This window comes from Thalassophryne amazonica, chromosome 5, assembly GCF_902500255.1.
Source record: "Thalassophryne amazonica chromosome 5, fThaAma1.1, whole genome shotgun sequence".
Classification (NCBI taxonomy): Eukaryota; Metazoa; Chordata; class Actinopteri; order Batrachoidiformes; family Batrachoididae; genus Thalassophryne; species Thalassophryne amazonica.
In genome coordinates, this window is record NC_047107.1 from 80,735,572 (window position 1) to 80,754,227 (window position 18,656).

General features: G+C 42.8%; 1 protein-coding gene across 1 annotated transcript; it reads right to left on the bottom strand.

Annotated features, from left to right (window-relative positions):
- Positions 1–1,492: 1,492 nt before the first annotated feature.
- Positions 1,493–18,089, bottom strand: LOC117510793 (creatine kinase U-type, mitochondrial-like). The gene is made up of 9 exons (XM_034170659.1): positions 17,935–18,089; positions 17,304–17,502; positions 17,137–17,232; positions 15,334–15,555; positions 15,112–15,197; positions 7,256–7,379; positions 6,914–7,048; positions 6,695–6,820; positions 1,493–1,754 (listed from the first exon to the last, which is right to left on the bottom strand). Exons 1-9 carry the CDS (start codon positions 18,066–18,068, stop codon positions 1,638–1,640), a joined length of 1,239 nt encoding a protein of 412 aa, XP_034026550.1. The 5' UTR covers positions 18,069–18,089; the 3' UTR covers positions 1,493–1,637.
- Positions 18,090–18,656: the final 567 nt, after the last annotated feature.

Below are 18,656 nucleotides of genomic sequence, written 5' to 3' on the forward strand. Positions count from 1 at the left end.
TAATTAAGCCAGGAAGTGTTTGCTGTTTGTGCACCTTTGAGCGTTCTCTCTGTGTGTTGAGTGTGGACTCACATAATGATTCCTTCTTTCACAGACTCGGTTTGTCGCGGCCACCTGGGGGGTGTCGGCGGGGTCCTTGGGTCCGGGTTGGTTCTGGCTCCGGACCGTTGGCGCTGCTGGGAGCGCACCGCAAAACCACCACGCCAGACCGCGCACTTTTATATTTTTTCACAGCACTGTTATGTTCATTAAACTCTGTTATCCTTTGTACCGTGCTCTGCTTATTTTATACTGGGTCCTTCAAACGCTGGTCGGTTCTCCGGGCTGCGTCCGACACATAACAGAAAGAATAGGAAGTTCTTTAAAACATGTTTAAAATTTTACGAAGGCAGTAAAATGTGTAAATAAATAAACAGTTCCTTTAAAAACACATAAATACTTTTAAAATGTGTTTAAGATGTATAAAAGAATAAAAAGAAACACAATAATATGTTGAAATTGTGTGTATGTGTGTTGGTGGCGGGGGGGGGGGGGGGGGGGCAGCAATTAATTTGTTCTCTGAGGGGGTGCTCACTCTCCCACACTTTGAAAACCCCTGGTATGAGCAATTCCGAAAACTGTCTCTCTGATTTACAGTTACCTTATAGAGATAAAGGTAGATAGATGAGCTTGATAAATGTTTGCCAGTACATAATGTATTCTACAAACGCATGTTCTACTGTCAAGCTGTTATATCTGCAGTGAGTTTGTGGTATAACCCTGTAGCTGTGATGTAATGTATTTGTGCTTGATTAGTGTGGGACTGATAGCACAGCAGCTGCAGTATCAAACTTCCAGTTGCTTCCATTTCACGAATGTCAATCTGTAATATAATATCAGTAATGAACAAATACCAAAAGGAATATTATTGGAATAGTACTGAAATGAGAAGAAATGTTATGTGAGTTAGTTGGACTGCATTTCAAAGGTACCTGCAGAAGTATTTGTAGTTCAGTTAGGGTAAATTCTACAGGAAATCTGTTTGTGAATTTGCAAGTGTGTTATGTAGTTTGTGTTTACACATTGCAATGTTGTACTGCGGTTTTAGTTGTGTTTTCTTATTTGGATTACTCAGGTGCAACCATCTTGGGTCCTAGGTAGGTGCCATCCAGGACCCAAGATGATTCTGTAGTGGGGTGGATGCAGCGATGTGCAGCACCAGCATAGCTCCAAGTTCACATTTGGATTTATTGATTGTAGTTTTCTAAAGAATGATTATCCTCAGGTGCAATGTGTTCTATTTTACACCTGCTTGGGAGCACTAGTAAAAAAATAAAAACATAAAATGTGGTTTGTGTATTTTTCCTCTTTTCAAATTTGGGCTATAATGACTTGGCCAAGTACCAACTGTGTTTTTTGCTGTTATGCTGGAGTTGTACAAGCTTACTTGCATCACATTTGAAAAAACTGGAGCTAAATCAACAAGTTTCTTCAAGAAATGTTATTCTGCTCAGAATTCTTGTACGTGTAAAGAATTTATTGTGCATATACATCAATGCAATGCTATACATTCCATTACTATCTGGTACATATAAGAGCAGCTGCTGGTGATTGGAGCACCTGCTCTCATTCCAGACTTCCCCAGCAAGTGAGATTTTTCACTTTCTGAAGTGAGGGATGGGCGAAGGGATCTTGATGTCCTGACCCCTCTCCAGTCTCTTCTCGCACTCAATCAGGTAGTTCACACCATCGATCACTATTTGTACCAGCTCAACCTGTGGATGATGAGCAGAAACAAAGCCTCGTCATCCAAAAGGGAAACCAGTGTTACTTAAGTTCAGTTTACAGTTGTAAAATGTCAATAAGAAGTCATCATGGCTCATGATAATCATGTAAGTCAGTAGTTCCCCCTGGAATGCCATTGTGTTTCAACGACTGATTTCCAGTAATAATACAACCCCTGACAAAAATTATGGAATCACCGGCCTCAGAGGATGTTCATTCAGTTGTTTAATTTTGTAGAAAAAAAGCAGATCACAGACATGACACAAAACTAAAGTCATTTCAAATGGCAACTTTCTGGCTTTAAGAAACACTATAAGAAATCAGGGAAAAAAAGATCGTGGCAGTCAGTAACGGTTACTTTTTTAGACCAAGCAGAGGAAAAAAATATGGAATCACTCAATTCTGAGGAAAACATTATGGAATCACCCTGTAAATTTTCATCCCCCAAATTAACACCTGCATCAAATCAGATCTGCTCATTGACATCGACCCTATGTGTCTTTTTGCAAGGAATGTTTTCACAGTTTTTGCTCTATGGCAAGATGCATTATCATCTTGAAAAATGATTTCATCATCCCCAAACATCCTTTCAATTGTCCAAAATATCAACATAAACTTGTGCATTTATTGATGATGTAATGACAGCCATCTCCCCAGTGCCTTTACCTGACATGCAGCCCCATATCATCAATGACTGTGGAAATTTACATGTTCTCTTCAGGCAGTCATCTTTATAAATCTCATTGGAACGGCACCAAACAAAAGTTCCAGCATCATCACCTTGCCCAATGCAGATTTGAGATTCATCACTGAATATGACTTTCATCCAGTCATCCACAGTCCACAATTGCTTTTCCTTAGCCCATTGTAACCTTGTTTTTTTCTGTTTAGGTGTTAATGATGGCTTTCGTTTAGCTTTTCTGTATGTAAATCCCATTTCCTTTAGGCGGTTTCTTACAGTTTGGTCACAGACGTTGACTCCAGTTTCCTCCCATTCGTTCCTCATTTGTTTTGTTGTACATTTTTCGATTTTTGAGACATATTGCTTTAAGTTTTCTGTCTTGACGCTTTGATGTCTTTTTAGATGCAGACTAACGAGCAGATCTGATATGATGCAGGTGTTAGTTTTGGGGATGAAAATTTACAGGGTGATTCCATAATTTTTTCCTCAGAATTGAGTGATTCCATATTTTTTTTCCTCTGCTTGGTCTAAAAAAGTAACCGTTACTGACTGCCACAAATGTTTTTCTTGATTTCTTATAGTGTTTCTTAAAGCCAGAAAGTTGCCATTTGAAATGACTTTAGTTTTGTGTCATGTCTGTGATCTGCTTTTTTTTCTACAAAATTAAACAACTGAATGAACATCCTCTGAGGCCGGTGATTCCATAATTTTTGCCAGGGGTTGTAATACCAACTGGGTGAAATCAAAAACTTGACTTGTTTGACTGCAAATGTGAACAAACCCTTCTTTTAACTCAGTATTGATTTTTTTTTTTTTTTTTTTTTTAGCTCACTGCTTTTGAAATGTATCATGATAGATGGCATGTGTTTTTCATGAGCATCAAAAGCAACTAACAACTGATTGTTAATATTATTTACACAGGATTTTGTATTTTGTAGGGTTTTTTTTCCACTGGTTTAAAGAGAAACATTAAGATTGAACTGCTTATTGGTGTACTTTTACATGCCGAGTAGCACCAAAGTAAACCCTGAGTAGCCTTTTAAAAAAAATAAAGTATTCATTAATTTTGCTTGACTCGAGCTTTTAATTTTAATTCCAGTCAAACATCAAGCATATTTTTGATTACTCAGAACTATATTTCTTTCTAATCCAAGTTAGCACTACAACTCACTAAACTATCTTCAAAAAACAGTTTAATATTTCATTATTTAAAAAAAACTCTAATCAATAAAATCAGCTAAATAGTTGCTATGGAAGCATTTCCTAGTTGTATTTGATTATTCTACAATTACTGCTTCTTCTGGCTACTACTATTCGGAGTCGCTACAGCAGGTCATCTGTCTCCACCACCTATACACTCTCCATTACTACCAAATATCTCCTCTTTGACATCCTTCTTCTCCTCCTGTTTGGTGGCTCCATCCTCAGCATCCTTCTTCTGATGTTCCCTGCATCCCTTCTCTATACATGCCCTAATCATATCATTTCACCTTGTTCACTATTTATGCAAACCATCATACCTGCACTGTCCTTCTGATATGTTCATTTGTGTCCATCCTCATCACTCCCAAAGAAAGTCACAGCAGAGCTGGAGATGGCCCATCTCCAGCTCTGCCTCATCTCTTTTTGTCAGTGTCACTGCCTACAAGCCACACAACATATCCACTGTAGTCTAACTACTGTCTTAATTTCTTCACCTCTCTACCACAATCTCCATTATTTTGTACACTTAACCAACAAGTATTTAAACTCATGTATTTTCACCACCTCTCATCCTTGCAAACACCCCAATCTGTCACCCTTCTCTCATTCACACATGTATTGTGTCTTGCTCCTGCTGTCTTTCATTCCCCTTCTTTCCACGGTGTATCTCCACCTCTTGATGCTCGCCTCACCTTGCTCCCTATTCCCACGACAGATCATCAGCAACCATCAGTAAAGACTGCAGTTTTATTTCACCTGTTAAATTGTTCTTCATCATCTTAAACAAGAAAGGGCTCAGAGCTGATCTGCATTGTAACCTTACCTCAACCTTGAACCAATCAATCATTCCTACATCATATTTCCCTGCTGTCACACTGTCCTCATGCGTATCCTGCACCACCCCCACATACAACCCCTGGCAAAAGTTATGGAATCACCGGCCTCGGAGGATGTTCATTCAGTTGTTTAATTTTGTAGAAAAAAAGCAGATCACAGACATGACACAAAACTAAAGTCATTTCAAATGGCAACTTTCTGGCTTTAAGAAACACTATAAGAAATCAAGAAAAAAAGATTGTGGCAGTCAGTAACGGTTACTTTTTTAGACCAAGCAGAGGAAAAAAATATGGAATCACTCAATTCTGAGGAAAAAATTATGGAATCACCCTGTGAATTTTCATCCCCAAAACTAACACCTGCATCATATCAGATCTGCTCGTTAGTCTGCATCTAAAAAGGAGTGAACACACCTTGGAGAGCTGTTGCACCAAGTGGACTGACATGAATCATGGCTCCAACACGAGAGATGTCAGTTGAAACAAAGGAGAGGATTATCAAACTCTTAAAAGAGAGTAAATCATCACGCAATGTTGCAAAAGATGTTGGTTGTTCACAGTCAGTTGTGTCTAAACTCTGGACCAAATACAAACAACACGGGAAGGTTGTTAAAGGCAAACATACTGGTAGACCAAGGAAGACATCAAAGCGTCAAGACAGAAAACTTAAAGCAATATGTCTCAAAAATCAAAAAATGTACAACAAAACAAATGAGGAACGAATGGGAGGAAACTGGAGTCAACGTCTGGGACCGAACTGTAAGAAACCGCCTAAAGGAAATGGGATTTACATACAGAAAAGCTAAACGAAAGGCATCATTAACACCTAAACAGAAAAAAACAAGGTTACAATGGGCTAAGGAAAAGCAATTGTGGACTGTGGATGACTGGATGAAAGTCATATTCAGTGATGAATCTCGAATCTGCATTGGGCAAGGTGATGATGCTGGAACTTTTGTTTGGTGCCTTTCCAATGAGATTTATAAAGATGACTGCCTGAAGAGAACATGTAAATTTCCACAGTCATTGATGATATGGGGCTGCATGTCAGGTACAGGCACTGGGGAGATGGCTGTCATTACATCATCAATAAATGCACAAGTTTATGTTGATATTTTGGACAATTGAAAGGATGTTTGGGGATGATGAAATCATTTTTCAAGATGATGATGCATCTTGCCATAGAGCAAAAACTGCAAAAACATTCCTTGCAAAAAGACACATAGGGTCAATGTCATGGCATAGGGTCAATGTCAATGAGCAGATCTGATTTGATGCAGGTGTTAATTTGGGGGATGAAAATTTACAGGGTGATTCCATAATTTTTTCCTCAGAATTGAGTGATTCCATATTTTTTTCCTCTGCTTGGTCTAAAAAAGTAACCGTTACTGACTGCCACGATCTTTTTTTCTTAATTTCTTATAGTGTTTCTTAAAACCAGAAAGTTGCCATTTGAAATGACTTTAGTTTTGTGTCATGTCTGTGATCTGCTTTTTTTTCTACAAAATTAAACAACTGAATGAACATCCTCTGAGGCCGGTGATTCCATAATTTTTGTCAGGGGTTGTACATCTCTGTTACTCCCAGCTTCCTCATACAACATTACAGTTATTCTCTCAACACCTTGACTTAAGCTTTCTTTAAATCCACAAACACACAATGTAACCCCTTCTGGACTTCTCAATACTTCTTCATCAGGACCCTCAAAGCAAAAATTGCATCTGTCACTCTTTCGCAGCATCAACTTGATCAGTTGTTATTATATATCTTTAAATGTAGCTACGCTGTCATTTGTTATTTGTCAGCTAATTGGTTGTACTTGTCATATAAATACATTCAAGAGTTCAGCCACACACAAGGCAGTTGAATTGAAGTTTTAATCTCTGAGGTGCCTTTTTTGTCATCTTCTCTCAGGCTACATCCAAATCCTGCTTCCTTTCATGCAGATGGCAGGCTCTGTCCCTCAGCCATGACCCTCATGATCTGTATCTCTTTATAGAATTCACTTGCATTGGCTTTGTGGGGTCGGTGCCCAGCCTGTGAGAAAGGCTGAGCTCATTCTGTTAGCCTAACACATCTCTGCCTGGATTACAGATTAAGGAACAGCAGGGGGCATGATTATTTTCAGGGCACACCCTGCACCATGTCTGTTCCTCTCTTGTCTGATTGTGGTTCTACTTTTACTTCCCCTAGCTGTGGTCTATTTTACCTCTGATCTGCCCAGGCGGTCGAGGTTAGAGATGTCACAGACGTCCCCAGTTGCAGCTGTATCTACACCTCCAGTGCCTCGCTTCTGCAGCCTCAGGTTTTCCAGGATCTTGTTGAAGCGAGGGTCCTGGGTTGTCAACATCACACAAATATATCAAGGTTCTGAAGGAACAACATAATTATATAAAGGATGTGTGCAACAGGGGCTTTGTTGCATTACCCTGTTGAGGAGTGGTAGGCGGATATGCACACCAGCCCTGAGTCCAGTACCAAGGTTGGAGGGGCAGGTGAGAATGTAGCCCAGACGGTCATTCCACATGAATTCCCAACCTCTCTCCTGAATGAGTTGCTCCACCTAGAACCCACATGAGAACATTTTTAAACATTTTGGAAACACACTGGTGACAGAGGAGATACTGTATGTGCATGAAGATCTGATGAGAAGATATCATAACTGTAAATACAATCCACACAGGTCATTTTAATTCGCAAGCTGCGTTGTGTGCCTGGCATCATAGAGACAAAATTAATACATAATTATATGGTGATTATAATAATAAACCTGTTTAAGACCCCGGCAGAACCTTTCAAACACTCGTTTCATGTTTCCTCCTTTCTCCATGGATATAATCCTTGTGTGATCCTCCTCATTAACCCAGATCAAGAAGTTTTTCTCGTTGTTGTGCCTGTGAAAGATGTGATGGCAGAATTCAGTTCCAGCTAAATAACACAAAAGCCTGTTTTCATACAACAATCAAGCAAATCCCTGTTGATAATTAAAACAAAACTTAAACAAGTCACGTTAATGTTGGTTTTATCATTGATCATGAAAGCAGATACTTGCAGCCCTATCTTGATGGAGCTTCAAGTTCTTTCTGCTGTCAATAGAGTGTGCAAACTGAATGAAAGCTGGGCACTGACCACAAAGGTATTTGGACTTATCCCCTTAGACCATGGTGAGGGCATAACATAAAATCTATGTCATTCTTTTTTCTGTCTGGGAAACAATTTGTAAATGGACTACATTTATATAGCACTTTTCCATCTGCATCAGACGCTCAAAGCGCTTTACAATGATGCCTCACATTCACCTATTTACACAAACATACTCACACACCAATGTCTGGGTTCTGCCATGCAAGGCACTAACTACACCCCAGAAGCAACTCAGGGATTAAGGACCTTGCCCAAGGGCCCTTAGTGATTTTCCGGTCAGGATTTGAACCAAGGATCCTCTGGTCTCAAGCCCAACGCTCAACCACTGGACTATCACCTGTTTCTCCTGACCAATTGTTTCACCTTTGGAGGTGAAACAATTTGTGCACACAACACACAAGCACAATCCACAGACACAAGACATGACTCTGGAAATGTACTGGGTGTTATATTTACATCTGTAGCAGCCATGGCTATGTGTGGCTGACATAGTAGTAGGTGATTCTGTGGGATAGGAGTTGGACTAGGAGTTGACATTTAAAACCAAGTGGTTGTCATCACACCACTGCACAAAGTGTTTCACTTCAAGGAAGTACTTTGTTGGACTTGAATCTTTGTGCAGTAGGCTCAAAATAGCTGTATCATCAGAAAATTTAAAAACAAAGTTATTGCAGTAGTTATTTGTACAGTTATTAGTATAAAGAGTGAAGAGAACAGGAGAACTGACACAGCCTTGTGGTACACCTGTATTTGATGATTTGAGTACCGAAAGAGCTTGATTAACTCTAACTTGTTGTAATCTATTAGTTAAAAAGGAATGATACCATCTGATTAAAAGTGGGTTAACATTAATTTCCTTTAACTTGGACAACAACAGGTATGGCTGTAATGTATTAAAGGCTGAGCTGAAATCAACCAATAAAATCCGTGCATAAGCAGTAGGATCTTCCAAGTGCTTAAGTGAAAAGTGGGTTAAGCTGTTAATGGCATCGTCAGTGCCTCTACTCTGCCTATAAGCAAATTGGAATGGATCAAGTACAGGGTTAACAACCGTCTTAAGGAAAAATAGCATAATCTTTTCAAAGCACTTGCTTACAACAGATGTTAAAGCTATTGGCCTATAGTCATTATTTCCAAGTGAGCACGATTTTTTGGCGATTGGAACAATAATGGATCTTTTCCAGAGGGTTGGTACAGTATGAAGGTCTACGGACTGCTGGAAGACAGGACACCAAGCAAGGGCCAGTTCTTCTGCACATGCTTTTATAAGCATTGCAGAGATGCCGTCTGGGCCGGTGGATTTTTTTTGTAGACACCTTCTTAAAGATTGATTGAACTCTCCATGAGTCGATTGCAATCCTAGTATTTTGATCAACAGGAAGATTTTCCAGAATATTCTTACAATCATCAGAAAAATCTTGTGTTTCAAACCTCAGAAAAAAATCATTTAACTCATCTGCTTTTCCTTGATCATCATTTGTTGCAAGTGTCTTTTTAGCTGGATTCGTGTTTGTTATTATCTTGATGTTATCCCACAGCCTTTTAATGTCTGATTCGCTAAAGTTCTTCTCAATAGTTTCCCTGTGTAATATCCTGGCCTTTTTCAGCAATGTATTAAGTTCTCTTTGTACCACTTTCACACTCATTCTATCTTTGTTCTTAAATGCTATTTTTTTCCTATTAATACACTCTTTCACCTGTTTAGTTATATACGGCTTATTATTTGGGTACACTGTAACTTCTTTCTTACTCATAACACTGTCTACACAAAATTTAATGTAATCTGTTATTGCTTCAGTGGCTTCATTTATTTCCATTTCATGAAATATTTCCCAATTAGTGCAGAGAAAGGATCCTTTAAGTATCTCCATATTGTCTTTGTCCCATAAAATCACTGTCTTTGTTTGTGGCTTACTTCTTTTAAGAGCAGTCTTATAAAGTGGGATCAACTGGACAATATTATGATCCGAATTTGAAAGTGGAGGCTTTGATTTGGCAGTGTAAGTGTTATGTGTCGGACGCAGCCCGGAGAACCGACCAGCGTTTGAAGGACCCAGTATAAAATAAGCAGAGCACGGTACAAAGGATAACAGAGTTTAATGAACATAACAGTGATGTGAAAAAATATAAAAGTGCGCGGTCTGGCGTGGTGGTTTTGCAGTGCGCTCCCAGCAGCGCCAACGGTCCGGAGCCAGAACCAATTCGGACCCAAGGACCCCGCCGACACCCCCCAGGTGGCCGCGACAAACCGAGTCTGTGAAAGAAGGAATCATTATGTGAGTCCACACTCAACACACAGAGAGAACGCTCAAAGGTGTACAAACAGCAAACACTTCCTGGCTTAATTACTAATCAGCTTCCCACCCTGCAGGCATGGAACATCCAGTTCACAAAACTCCACTGCAGTGGAAGCTGATTACACGACCAACATACAGCTCAATATAATAAGGTGTGAGGGACACCACATTTACTGACTGTATAAATGTTAGTCACAAAATCTAACGTACCTCAGGAAGTGTGCTGACGAGCGTGAGACCTCACCCCCTCCTCTTTCACAGACCATGCATCAACCTGGACGTTCTCTGCATCCACTGATGATGAGATGGCTCCCGAGACGACGATCTCACCCGTCTGGTCACAAGGTCAAGTCTCTGGCAAATACACACTGTGTACTCCAGTCTTAAATGCCACCATGTTCCAATCCATTGTAGATGCACCACAGCTGTGAGTCCTGACGAGCCGCAGGTGATCAGCCTCAGGTGATCAGGGTGAGGTCCTGATAAACTCAGCTACACAGCCACTCAGTCCCAAATGCAAGCCACCTGGAAGGAAAAACAAAAGACAGGACAGAAAACAGAAACAAAAGGCAGCCAGGCCCCCCCAGCCACACAACAGCACCCCACCCTCATGGGAAGCCTCCCGGGGACCACACAAACCCGGCCCAGGAGAAACACCCCCCTCCAGGGGCCATGGCTGGAAACCGTATCTGCATTCGTCTTCCAACAGAATGGTTGATGTCTTCTCCTCTGGCTGCATCTTTGCCTTTGTTTCTGTCAGTCACTTAGCACAGGTGTGGCCAGGAGTTCTTACACCTGTGCGGTCAGCCTTTGTCCAACCATGTTCAGTCTGATTAGTCATAAAACAAAAAAGACAAACATAAACAACCAAACCACCCCCCCCCCCCCCTCCCCAGGGGACCGTTCCATCAAACCCCGGGAAGGGGAGAAAAGAAAAACCCAAACTTAAGCTTGCAAATAAAAATGCTAACACCCCCCCCCCCCCCCCCCCTCCCCAGAGGACTGTTCCATCAAACCCCGGGAAGGGGAGAAAAGAAAAACAACCCAAACTTAAGCTAACAAATAAAAACACTAACACCCCCCCCCCCTAACGACATGTAGGGACCAACACCCCCCAGAGGACATCCCGCCAGCTCCAGGAGTAATAACCACAGCCGAGGTCCCTCTGGGATCCAATGTCACCCACGGGGACTCCCAGCGCCTCCCAGAGGACCATTCCATCAACCCCAGGAGACGCCTCCCCTCATGACCAACGGACCCAGCCCCGGCCGTCTATGGCTAGATGGACCCACAGCCCTTTCCCCCCCAGAGGACACCACAGTCAAACCCTGAGGGCGGAAACTGGGGGGAAAAACAAAAGGAGAAAAAAAAAAACATACAAACAAAACAACCCTAACCCCACCCCTTGGCACAGTGGAAACTGGAAGCACGTCCAGTGTCACCAACCGTGACTATACCCCAGAAGCCAACCGGAGGAGTGGAACAGCGGTTATGGCAGACGGCACAAAACGGCGCCACTCCTCCGACTTCCAAACCAGCCACCAGCTGCGGGTATATCCCACTGCCCCAAACCTCAGCCACGCCGACGGCAGACGACCCAAAGGCGCGCCGAAGCCGGAGGTGGAACAGGGAATCAACAAACAAAAACACCCCCCCCCCCCCAGGTGCAGAGGTTACCTGGGAAACGCCCAGCATAACCAAACTGCACCACTCCAGCAACGCCGACACTACGGCTCACACGGCTGGAGCCAGAGGAGAAGAGAGGGAACAAAAAGAAAATACCCCAAACCCCCCCCTCCCCTCCCGGGTGCAGAGGTTACCTGGGAAACGCCCAACATAACCAAACTGCACCACTCCAGCAACGCCGACTCCACGGCTCACCCGGCTGGAGTCAGAGGAGAAGAGAGAGCATAACAAAAAAACGAAAAAAGAAAAAACAACCCAATTACCACCCCATCACCCCCCAGGGGACCGTCCCATCAAACCCTGGGGAGGTGAAACTAAAAAAAAATAAAAAGAAAGACTAACAGACTAACATAAAGTAGCTTGGGTCCTGTTTTGTTGCTCCAAACAGGCTGCAGGGTCACAACCCCAGACACTAACAGTGGAAAGAAAAATAAATAAATAAATAAAATCCCACACAAAAACCAACTCAAAAAACACCCACACAAAATGAACTAACACAAAACAAATAAGTGATTTATACCGTCAAGCTCAAACAAATGGAACACACCTGTTCCAACTTAAGAGCTTGACGGTAATGTGACTCAGTCACCAACAGAGGGAGCCAGAGTGCTAAAAATGAAAAACCCTCTTTGGTGACAGAGAAAACAAACGAGCTGCTTTTCTGTGCGCAGCTGTGAGCAACACACAACCAAAAATGTGATTCAACTAAATAACACCGGAGCTGACACAACAGACGCAGTAGCTATCATTACCCGGGGAAACGGGGCTACGACTGTAACACAGGAAGCACCGCGACCCATGCCACAGAGCTCCGCCGTGCGCGTTCACCCATTACAGACCCACTCCTGCAGCTCCCGTTCAAACCTCTTATCCGGTCGAAGTGCGACGCGAAGCCGTCGCCAGTCACACTCCACCACGACCCACGGATAAGGCACAAACACAGGAACACGGCTGCACGAGCGCTCAAATCAGTATTCAGTAATGGGTTCTCCAACGCGCACCATCCGGGCGGAGAGCACCCGCAACTGATCCGGATAACTTCTGAACGTCTGCTGCCGCCTTCCCGGCGCGTTACCGTCTCTGCTACCGCTGGGTCCGTGATGTTTGGCCAGAGACTACTGTTATGTGTCGGACGCAGCCCGGAGAACCGACCAGCGTTTGAAGGACCCAGTATAAAATAAGCAGAGCACGGTACAAAGGATAACAGAGTTTAATGAACATAACAGTGATGTGAAAAAATATAAAAGTGCGCGGTCTGGCGTGGTGGTTTTGCGGTGCGCTCCCAGCAGCGCCAACGGTCCGGAGCCAGAACCAATTCGGACCCAAGGACCCCGCCGACACCCCCCAGGTGGCCGCGACAAACCGAGTCTGTGAAAGAAGGAATCATTATGTGAGTCCACACTCAACACACAGAGAGAACGCTCAAAGGTGTACAAACAGCAAACACTTCCTGGCTTAATTACTAATCAGCTTCCCACCCTGCAGGCATGGAACATCCAGTTCACAAAACTCCACTGCAGTGGAAGCTGATTACATGACCAACATACAGCTCAATATAATAAGGTGTGAGGGACACCACATTTACTGACTGTATAAATGTTAGTCACAAAATCTAACGTACCTCAGGAAGTGTGCTGACGAGCAAGAGACCTCACCCCCTCCTCTTTCACAGACCATGCATCAAACCTGGACGTTCTCTGCATCCACTGATGATGAGATGGCTCCCGAGACGACGATCTCACCCGTCTGGTCACAAGGTCGAGTCTCTGGCAAATACACACTGTGTACTCCAGTCTTAAATGCCACCATGTTCCAATCCATGTAGATGCACCACAGCTGTGAGTCCTGACGAGCCGCAGGTGATCAGCCTCAGGTGATCAGGGTGAGGTCCTGATAAACTCAGCTACACAGCCACTCAGTCCCAAATGCAAGCCACCTGGAAGGAAAAACAAAAGACAGGACAGAAAACAGAAACAAAAGGCAGCCAGGCCCCCCCAGCCACACAACAGTAAGCATTTTTCACACTGCCATAGCATTTATCCAACACTTTGTTTCCACGCGTTTCGCATTTTACATATTGTTGAAAACCAGGAAGAGATAATTCTAATTTACAATGATTAAAATCACCCAAGACAAACACTGGGGCCGCCGGTGTACGTTGCAACTGTTTATGAATGCATTCAGCTATAAGGCTTGCTGCTCATACTGCATTCCCACTAGGTGGAACATAAACAACACAAATGATTATATTCCCAAACTCCCTCGGGAGATAGAAAGGCCTCAGTGACAGACACAATAATTCTACGTCCGATGTACACGTAGTCTCCCTCACGGTATAGTGCCTGCACCAGCTGTCATTCACAAACAGGCAAACCCCGGCCCCTCTGCTCTTTCCTGACAACTCGGATCTGTCCCCTCGGATAAGAGAGAATCCCTCAAGTTCAACAAGAGAGTCAGGAATATCTTGATGAAGCCAGGTCTCAGAAAAGACCAACATACCAGCTTCCCGGTATTCCCAGCAAACTTTGGCGTCTATACGGAGCTCCTCGATCTTGTTTTTTAATGATCTTACGTTGCCAAACAATATGCCAGGTAATGGAGGTCTGGTTCCTCTCCACCGGAGACGCTGACGTATTCCCCCTCGTCTGCCTCTCTTTCGCTGTCTGCCAGTTATCGGTTGTACTTTCACAACATCAAGGAAATCCGCTGGTGCTGTTATTTCCCGGGGACGGAGGGCCAGCAATGCGTCTTTGGAATACCGCAGCGGTAACGGATCCATGACTTCGCCGTGGAGCATTGTTTGGCATACCGCCAGCCCCAGCCAAAAAACGACGGACAACAAAAGTTTGTATGCAAAATTCATGATAGTGCTTCTTCAAGCGTTCCTGACATCCCGCACACTCGTGTGCTAATAAAACAAAAACATGTTAAAAGACATAAAATAAGTTAAAAAGGCATAAAAAAAGGCATCCAAACCAGCATGAGCCCGGGTCGCCAGCCGTGCAGCGTTTGAGTTCCATTATGTGCTTCACGCTACTTGTCTGTGTCTTTGGATAAGATACTTCATTTGCATTTTCCCAGTTAGCCAAGATGTAAATTGAGACCAGCCTTTGCTGGAGAAGTAACCTATGACAGACTGGCGAACCATCCAGGGGGAGTCATAGACAATCATCCACTTCACATTATGGAATCCAGAAATAAGCATGGTCACCAATGGGCCTCAGGGCCTAAATGGGGCCATTTCTTCATTGTCTGCACACACTTGACTGAGCTAATTGGCCGTTGGTAGACCAAGAAGACAAGGAACATGTCCAGGGCAGTAGTCCCTGAGGACCAAGCTTCAGAACCACTGTTTTAGGAAACCCTCATATAGAACCTCTCATACAAACCTTCAATAAACTAGCTTCTAGACAACTAGAAAAAAGATACAGAATCTAAATCTTTTTTGAAATGATCAAACTATCATTATCTCTTAGGCCGAGATTCTTCCAAACCTTACCAAATTCCGCGTGCATCTGGCCAATCTCTAGCCATCCCAGCTACCGTGAGCAGAGGTGATACAGGTTTATCAAACAGGAAATGCTCCTAATTAGCCAGTAAAGAGACAGAGAAACCAATGTTATTACATGGAAAGTGTTGTTATAATATAGGGAAAAAAGTAAGTTTTGGTTTTGTCTGTAATATTTAAGACATGTGCCTATGTAAGTAACATCTCCCTTACATCAATAAGGTGCTGCTGCTCTCTCTCAGTCATTTCTCCCAAACTGTAGTATTTACCAGCCAGGTCTCCTTTCAAACCAGCCAGAGCCATCACAACCACCCGCTCCACTTCACGACGCTCAGAGCGTGTGCATGCAGGAGGGAGGGTCAGCCCACGGATGCTGCGGCCCGTACGGACACGAGAGGACAGCACATAGCGTTCATCAAACATCCCAGAGGTAATCTGAAGGGAAACAGAACAATTTCAAAATAGTGTGTTGAAAACAGTAAAGAAAATGATAGATAGATGGATAGACAAACAGAATGAGAACATGCAGTAGTGTTCAGAATAATAGTAGTGCTATGTGACTAAAAAGATTAATCCAGGTTTTGAGTATATTTCTTATTGTTACATGGGAAACAAGGTACCAGTAGATTCAGTAGATTCTCACAAATCCAACAAGACCAAGCATTCATGATATGCACACTCTTAAGGCTATGAAATTGGGCTATTAGTAAAAAAAAGTAGAAAAGGGGGTGTTCACAATAATAGTAGTGCGGCATTCAGTCAATGAGTTCGTCAGTTTTGTGGAACAAACAGGTCTGAATCAGGTGTCCCCTATTTAAGGATGAAGCCTGCAACTATTGAACATGCCTTTTGCTTTGAAAGACTGAGGAAAATGGGACATTCAAGACATTGTTCAGAAGAACAGCGTAGTTTGATTAAAAAGTTGATTGGAGAGGGGAAAACTTATACGCAGGTGCAAAAAATTATAGGCTGTTCATCTACAATGATCTCCAATGCTTTAAAATGGACAAAAAACCAGAGACACATGGAAGAAAACGGAAAACAACCATCAAAATGGATAGAAGAATAACCAGAATGGCAAAGGCTCACCCATTGATCAGCTCCAGGATGATCAAAGACAGTCTGGAGTTACCTGTAAGTGCTGTGACAGTTAGAAGACACTTGTGTGAAGCTAATTTATTTTCAAGAATCCCCCACAAAGTCCCTCTGTTAAAAAAAAAGACATGTGCAGAAGAGGTTACAACTTGCCAAAGAACACAACAACTGGCCTAAAGAGAAATGGAGGAATATTTTGTGGACTGTCTGTGGCCCTTGGACCCAAATAGAACAATTTTACTCTCATCAGTTTGTGAGATGACCCCCAAACTCTGAATTCAAGCCACAGTTCACAGTGAAGACAGTGAAGCATGGTGGTGCAAGCATCATGATATGGGCATGTTTCTCCTACTATGGTGCTGGACCTATATATCGCATACCAGTTATCATGGATCAGTCTGGATATGTCACAATACTTGAAGAGGTCATGTTGCCTTATGCTGAACAGGACATGCCCTTGAAATGGGTGTTTCAACAAGACAATGACCCCAAGCACACTAGTAAACGAGCAAAATCTTGGTTCCAAACCAACAAAATTAATGCCTCGCAGATGTGAAGAAATCATGAAAAACTGTGGTTATACAACTAAATACTAGTTTAGTGATTTACAGGATTGCTAAAAAAGCAGTTTGAACATAATAGTTTTGAGTTTGTAGCATCAACAGCAGATGCTACTATTATTGTGAACACCCCCTTTTCTACCTTTTTTTACTAATAGCCCAATTTCATAGCCTTAAGAGTGTGTATATCATGAATGCTTGGTCTTGTTGGATTTGTGAGAATCTACTGAATCTACTGGTACCTTGTTTCCCATGTAACAATAAGAAATATACTCAAAACCTGGATTGATCTTTTTAGTCACATAGCACTACTATTATTCTGAACACTACTGTACATGATCCAGAAACATTTAGGGCTCACCTTGGAGGCATCCAGGTCAGTGGGGTGTTTCATTGTGCGAGGGTCATACCCATTGTGTCTGTCCTTGATGACAGGGTCAAACAACTCAGAAAACACCTGGTGAACAAAGACAGACATTGCAAGTTTGCCTGATGCTGGACTAATCCAATGCATGCGTTGGCACTTACCTCATAGCTCTCCTCATCTCCAGCAACCATACCCACAGTCTTGATGAAGGGGTGCCCAGGGTTGTCCACCCCGGTCTGGATGCACTGGTCCAGGGTCCAGTTATTGGAGGTTGTCCTGTCTCTCAGACGTGCGTATATGGCTGGAGTCAGAGCTGATGCCATGCAGTTGTTATGCTTCCTCAGGTCTGGGAAATCAGCACTGCAGAAAGGTAACAACAACTGTTGCAGTAAGTTTTACACCTCACTTCTTCAAATTCAAATTTCAAATTCAAATGTATTAATTTATATAGCCCCAATTCACGATGAAATCATCTCAAGGCACTTCATACAACATAACTTCACACAACACAACTTCTTCGTCCAATATACAGTATTATTAATTATTCCACACATGCTGATGCATTGACTCATTGCACTGGAGTTCCATCTAATAAATATATCTAGTCCCAACTGCATTAAATTATCTTGCATGAATGTGCTTTATTTGAATTGGGGCAGCACATCTGAAGCAACTGTAGTCTATTAACCACTTGTGTGTTTCTCTTGTTGGGGTAAATATTAACGTCAAGCTATTTTCTCTATCGTGTTTCGCTCTTGTCTCTCTCTCTCTGTCTCACACACACACACACACCTGGGTGGATAGACCCTCCTCCTCTCAGCAGCAACAGTTCTGTCACTGAGAAGGTATCCTGATGCAGCTCCCAAACTGGCCAACATCACAGCTGTGCTCCGTCTGGACATTATACGGGTGAATGAGTTTGCCATGGTTATGCTGTTTGAGGTATTACCTGAACAAAATTCAAAGGGGAGACATGAATATACTGCAAGTGTGTGCACATATATAACAGCTGAGTGGATTCTTGTCATTTGATTGGTGCTTTGTATGTCACATGACATGGATTATTCATCCTATTTGTGTTGCATTGCATTACGCGCGCACACACAACACACAACACACGTTCGCGCACACACAACTGTGGTTTGGTTTAGCCTCATTTTCCACTTCTTGATTAGAGTTTGAACACTGCTGATTAGCATTCTTAGGTCCTTGGATATCTTTTGATATCCCTTTCCTGTTTTATACAGTTCAGTTACTTTTTCCCGCAGATCCCCTGACAATACGTTTGCTTTCTCCATGACTCAGAAACCAGAAATGTCAATGCAGCACTGGGTGAAAGATGCAAGAGTCTGTTAGGAGCCCAGAAACTCACTGACCTTTTATACACACACACACACACACACACACACACACACACACACACACACACACACACACACACACACACACACACACTGATTACAAGCACACAGATCACAGGTGAGGATGGCAGCCATTCAAACTCGTTTGTGTCA

Coding starts and splice junctions, on each gene's coding strand:
- LOC117510793 (XM_034170659.1), bottom strand. CDS start 18,068: ATGGCAAACTCATTCACCCGTATAATGTCCAGACGGAGCACAGCTGTG. Junction 7,380..15,111: donor CCAGATGCACGCGGAATTTG/GTAAGGTTTGGA, acceptor CATCTTTCACAG/GCACAACAACGAGAAAAACT. Junction 6,821..6,913: donor GCCTACCACTCCTCAACAGG/GTAATGCAACAA, acceptor TTGACAACCCAG/GACCCTCGCTTCAACAAGAT.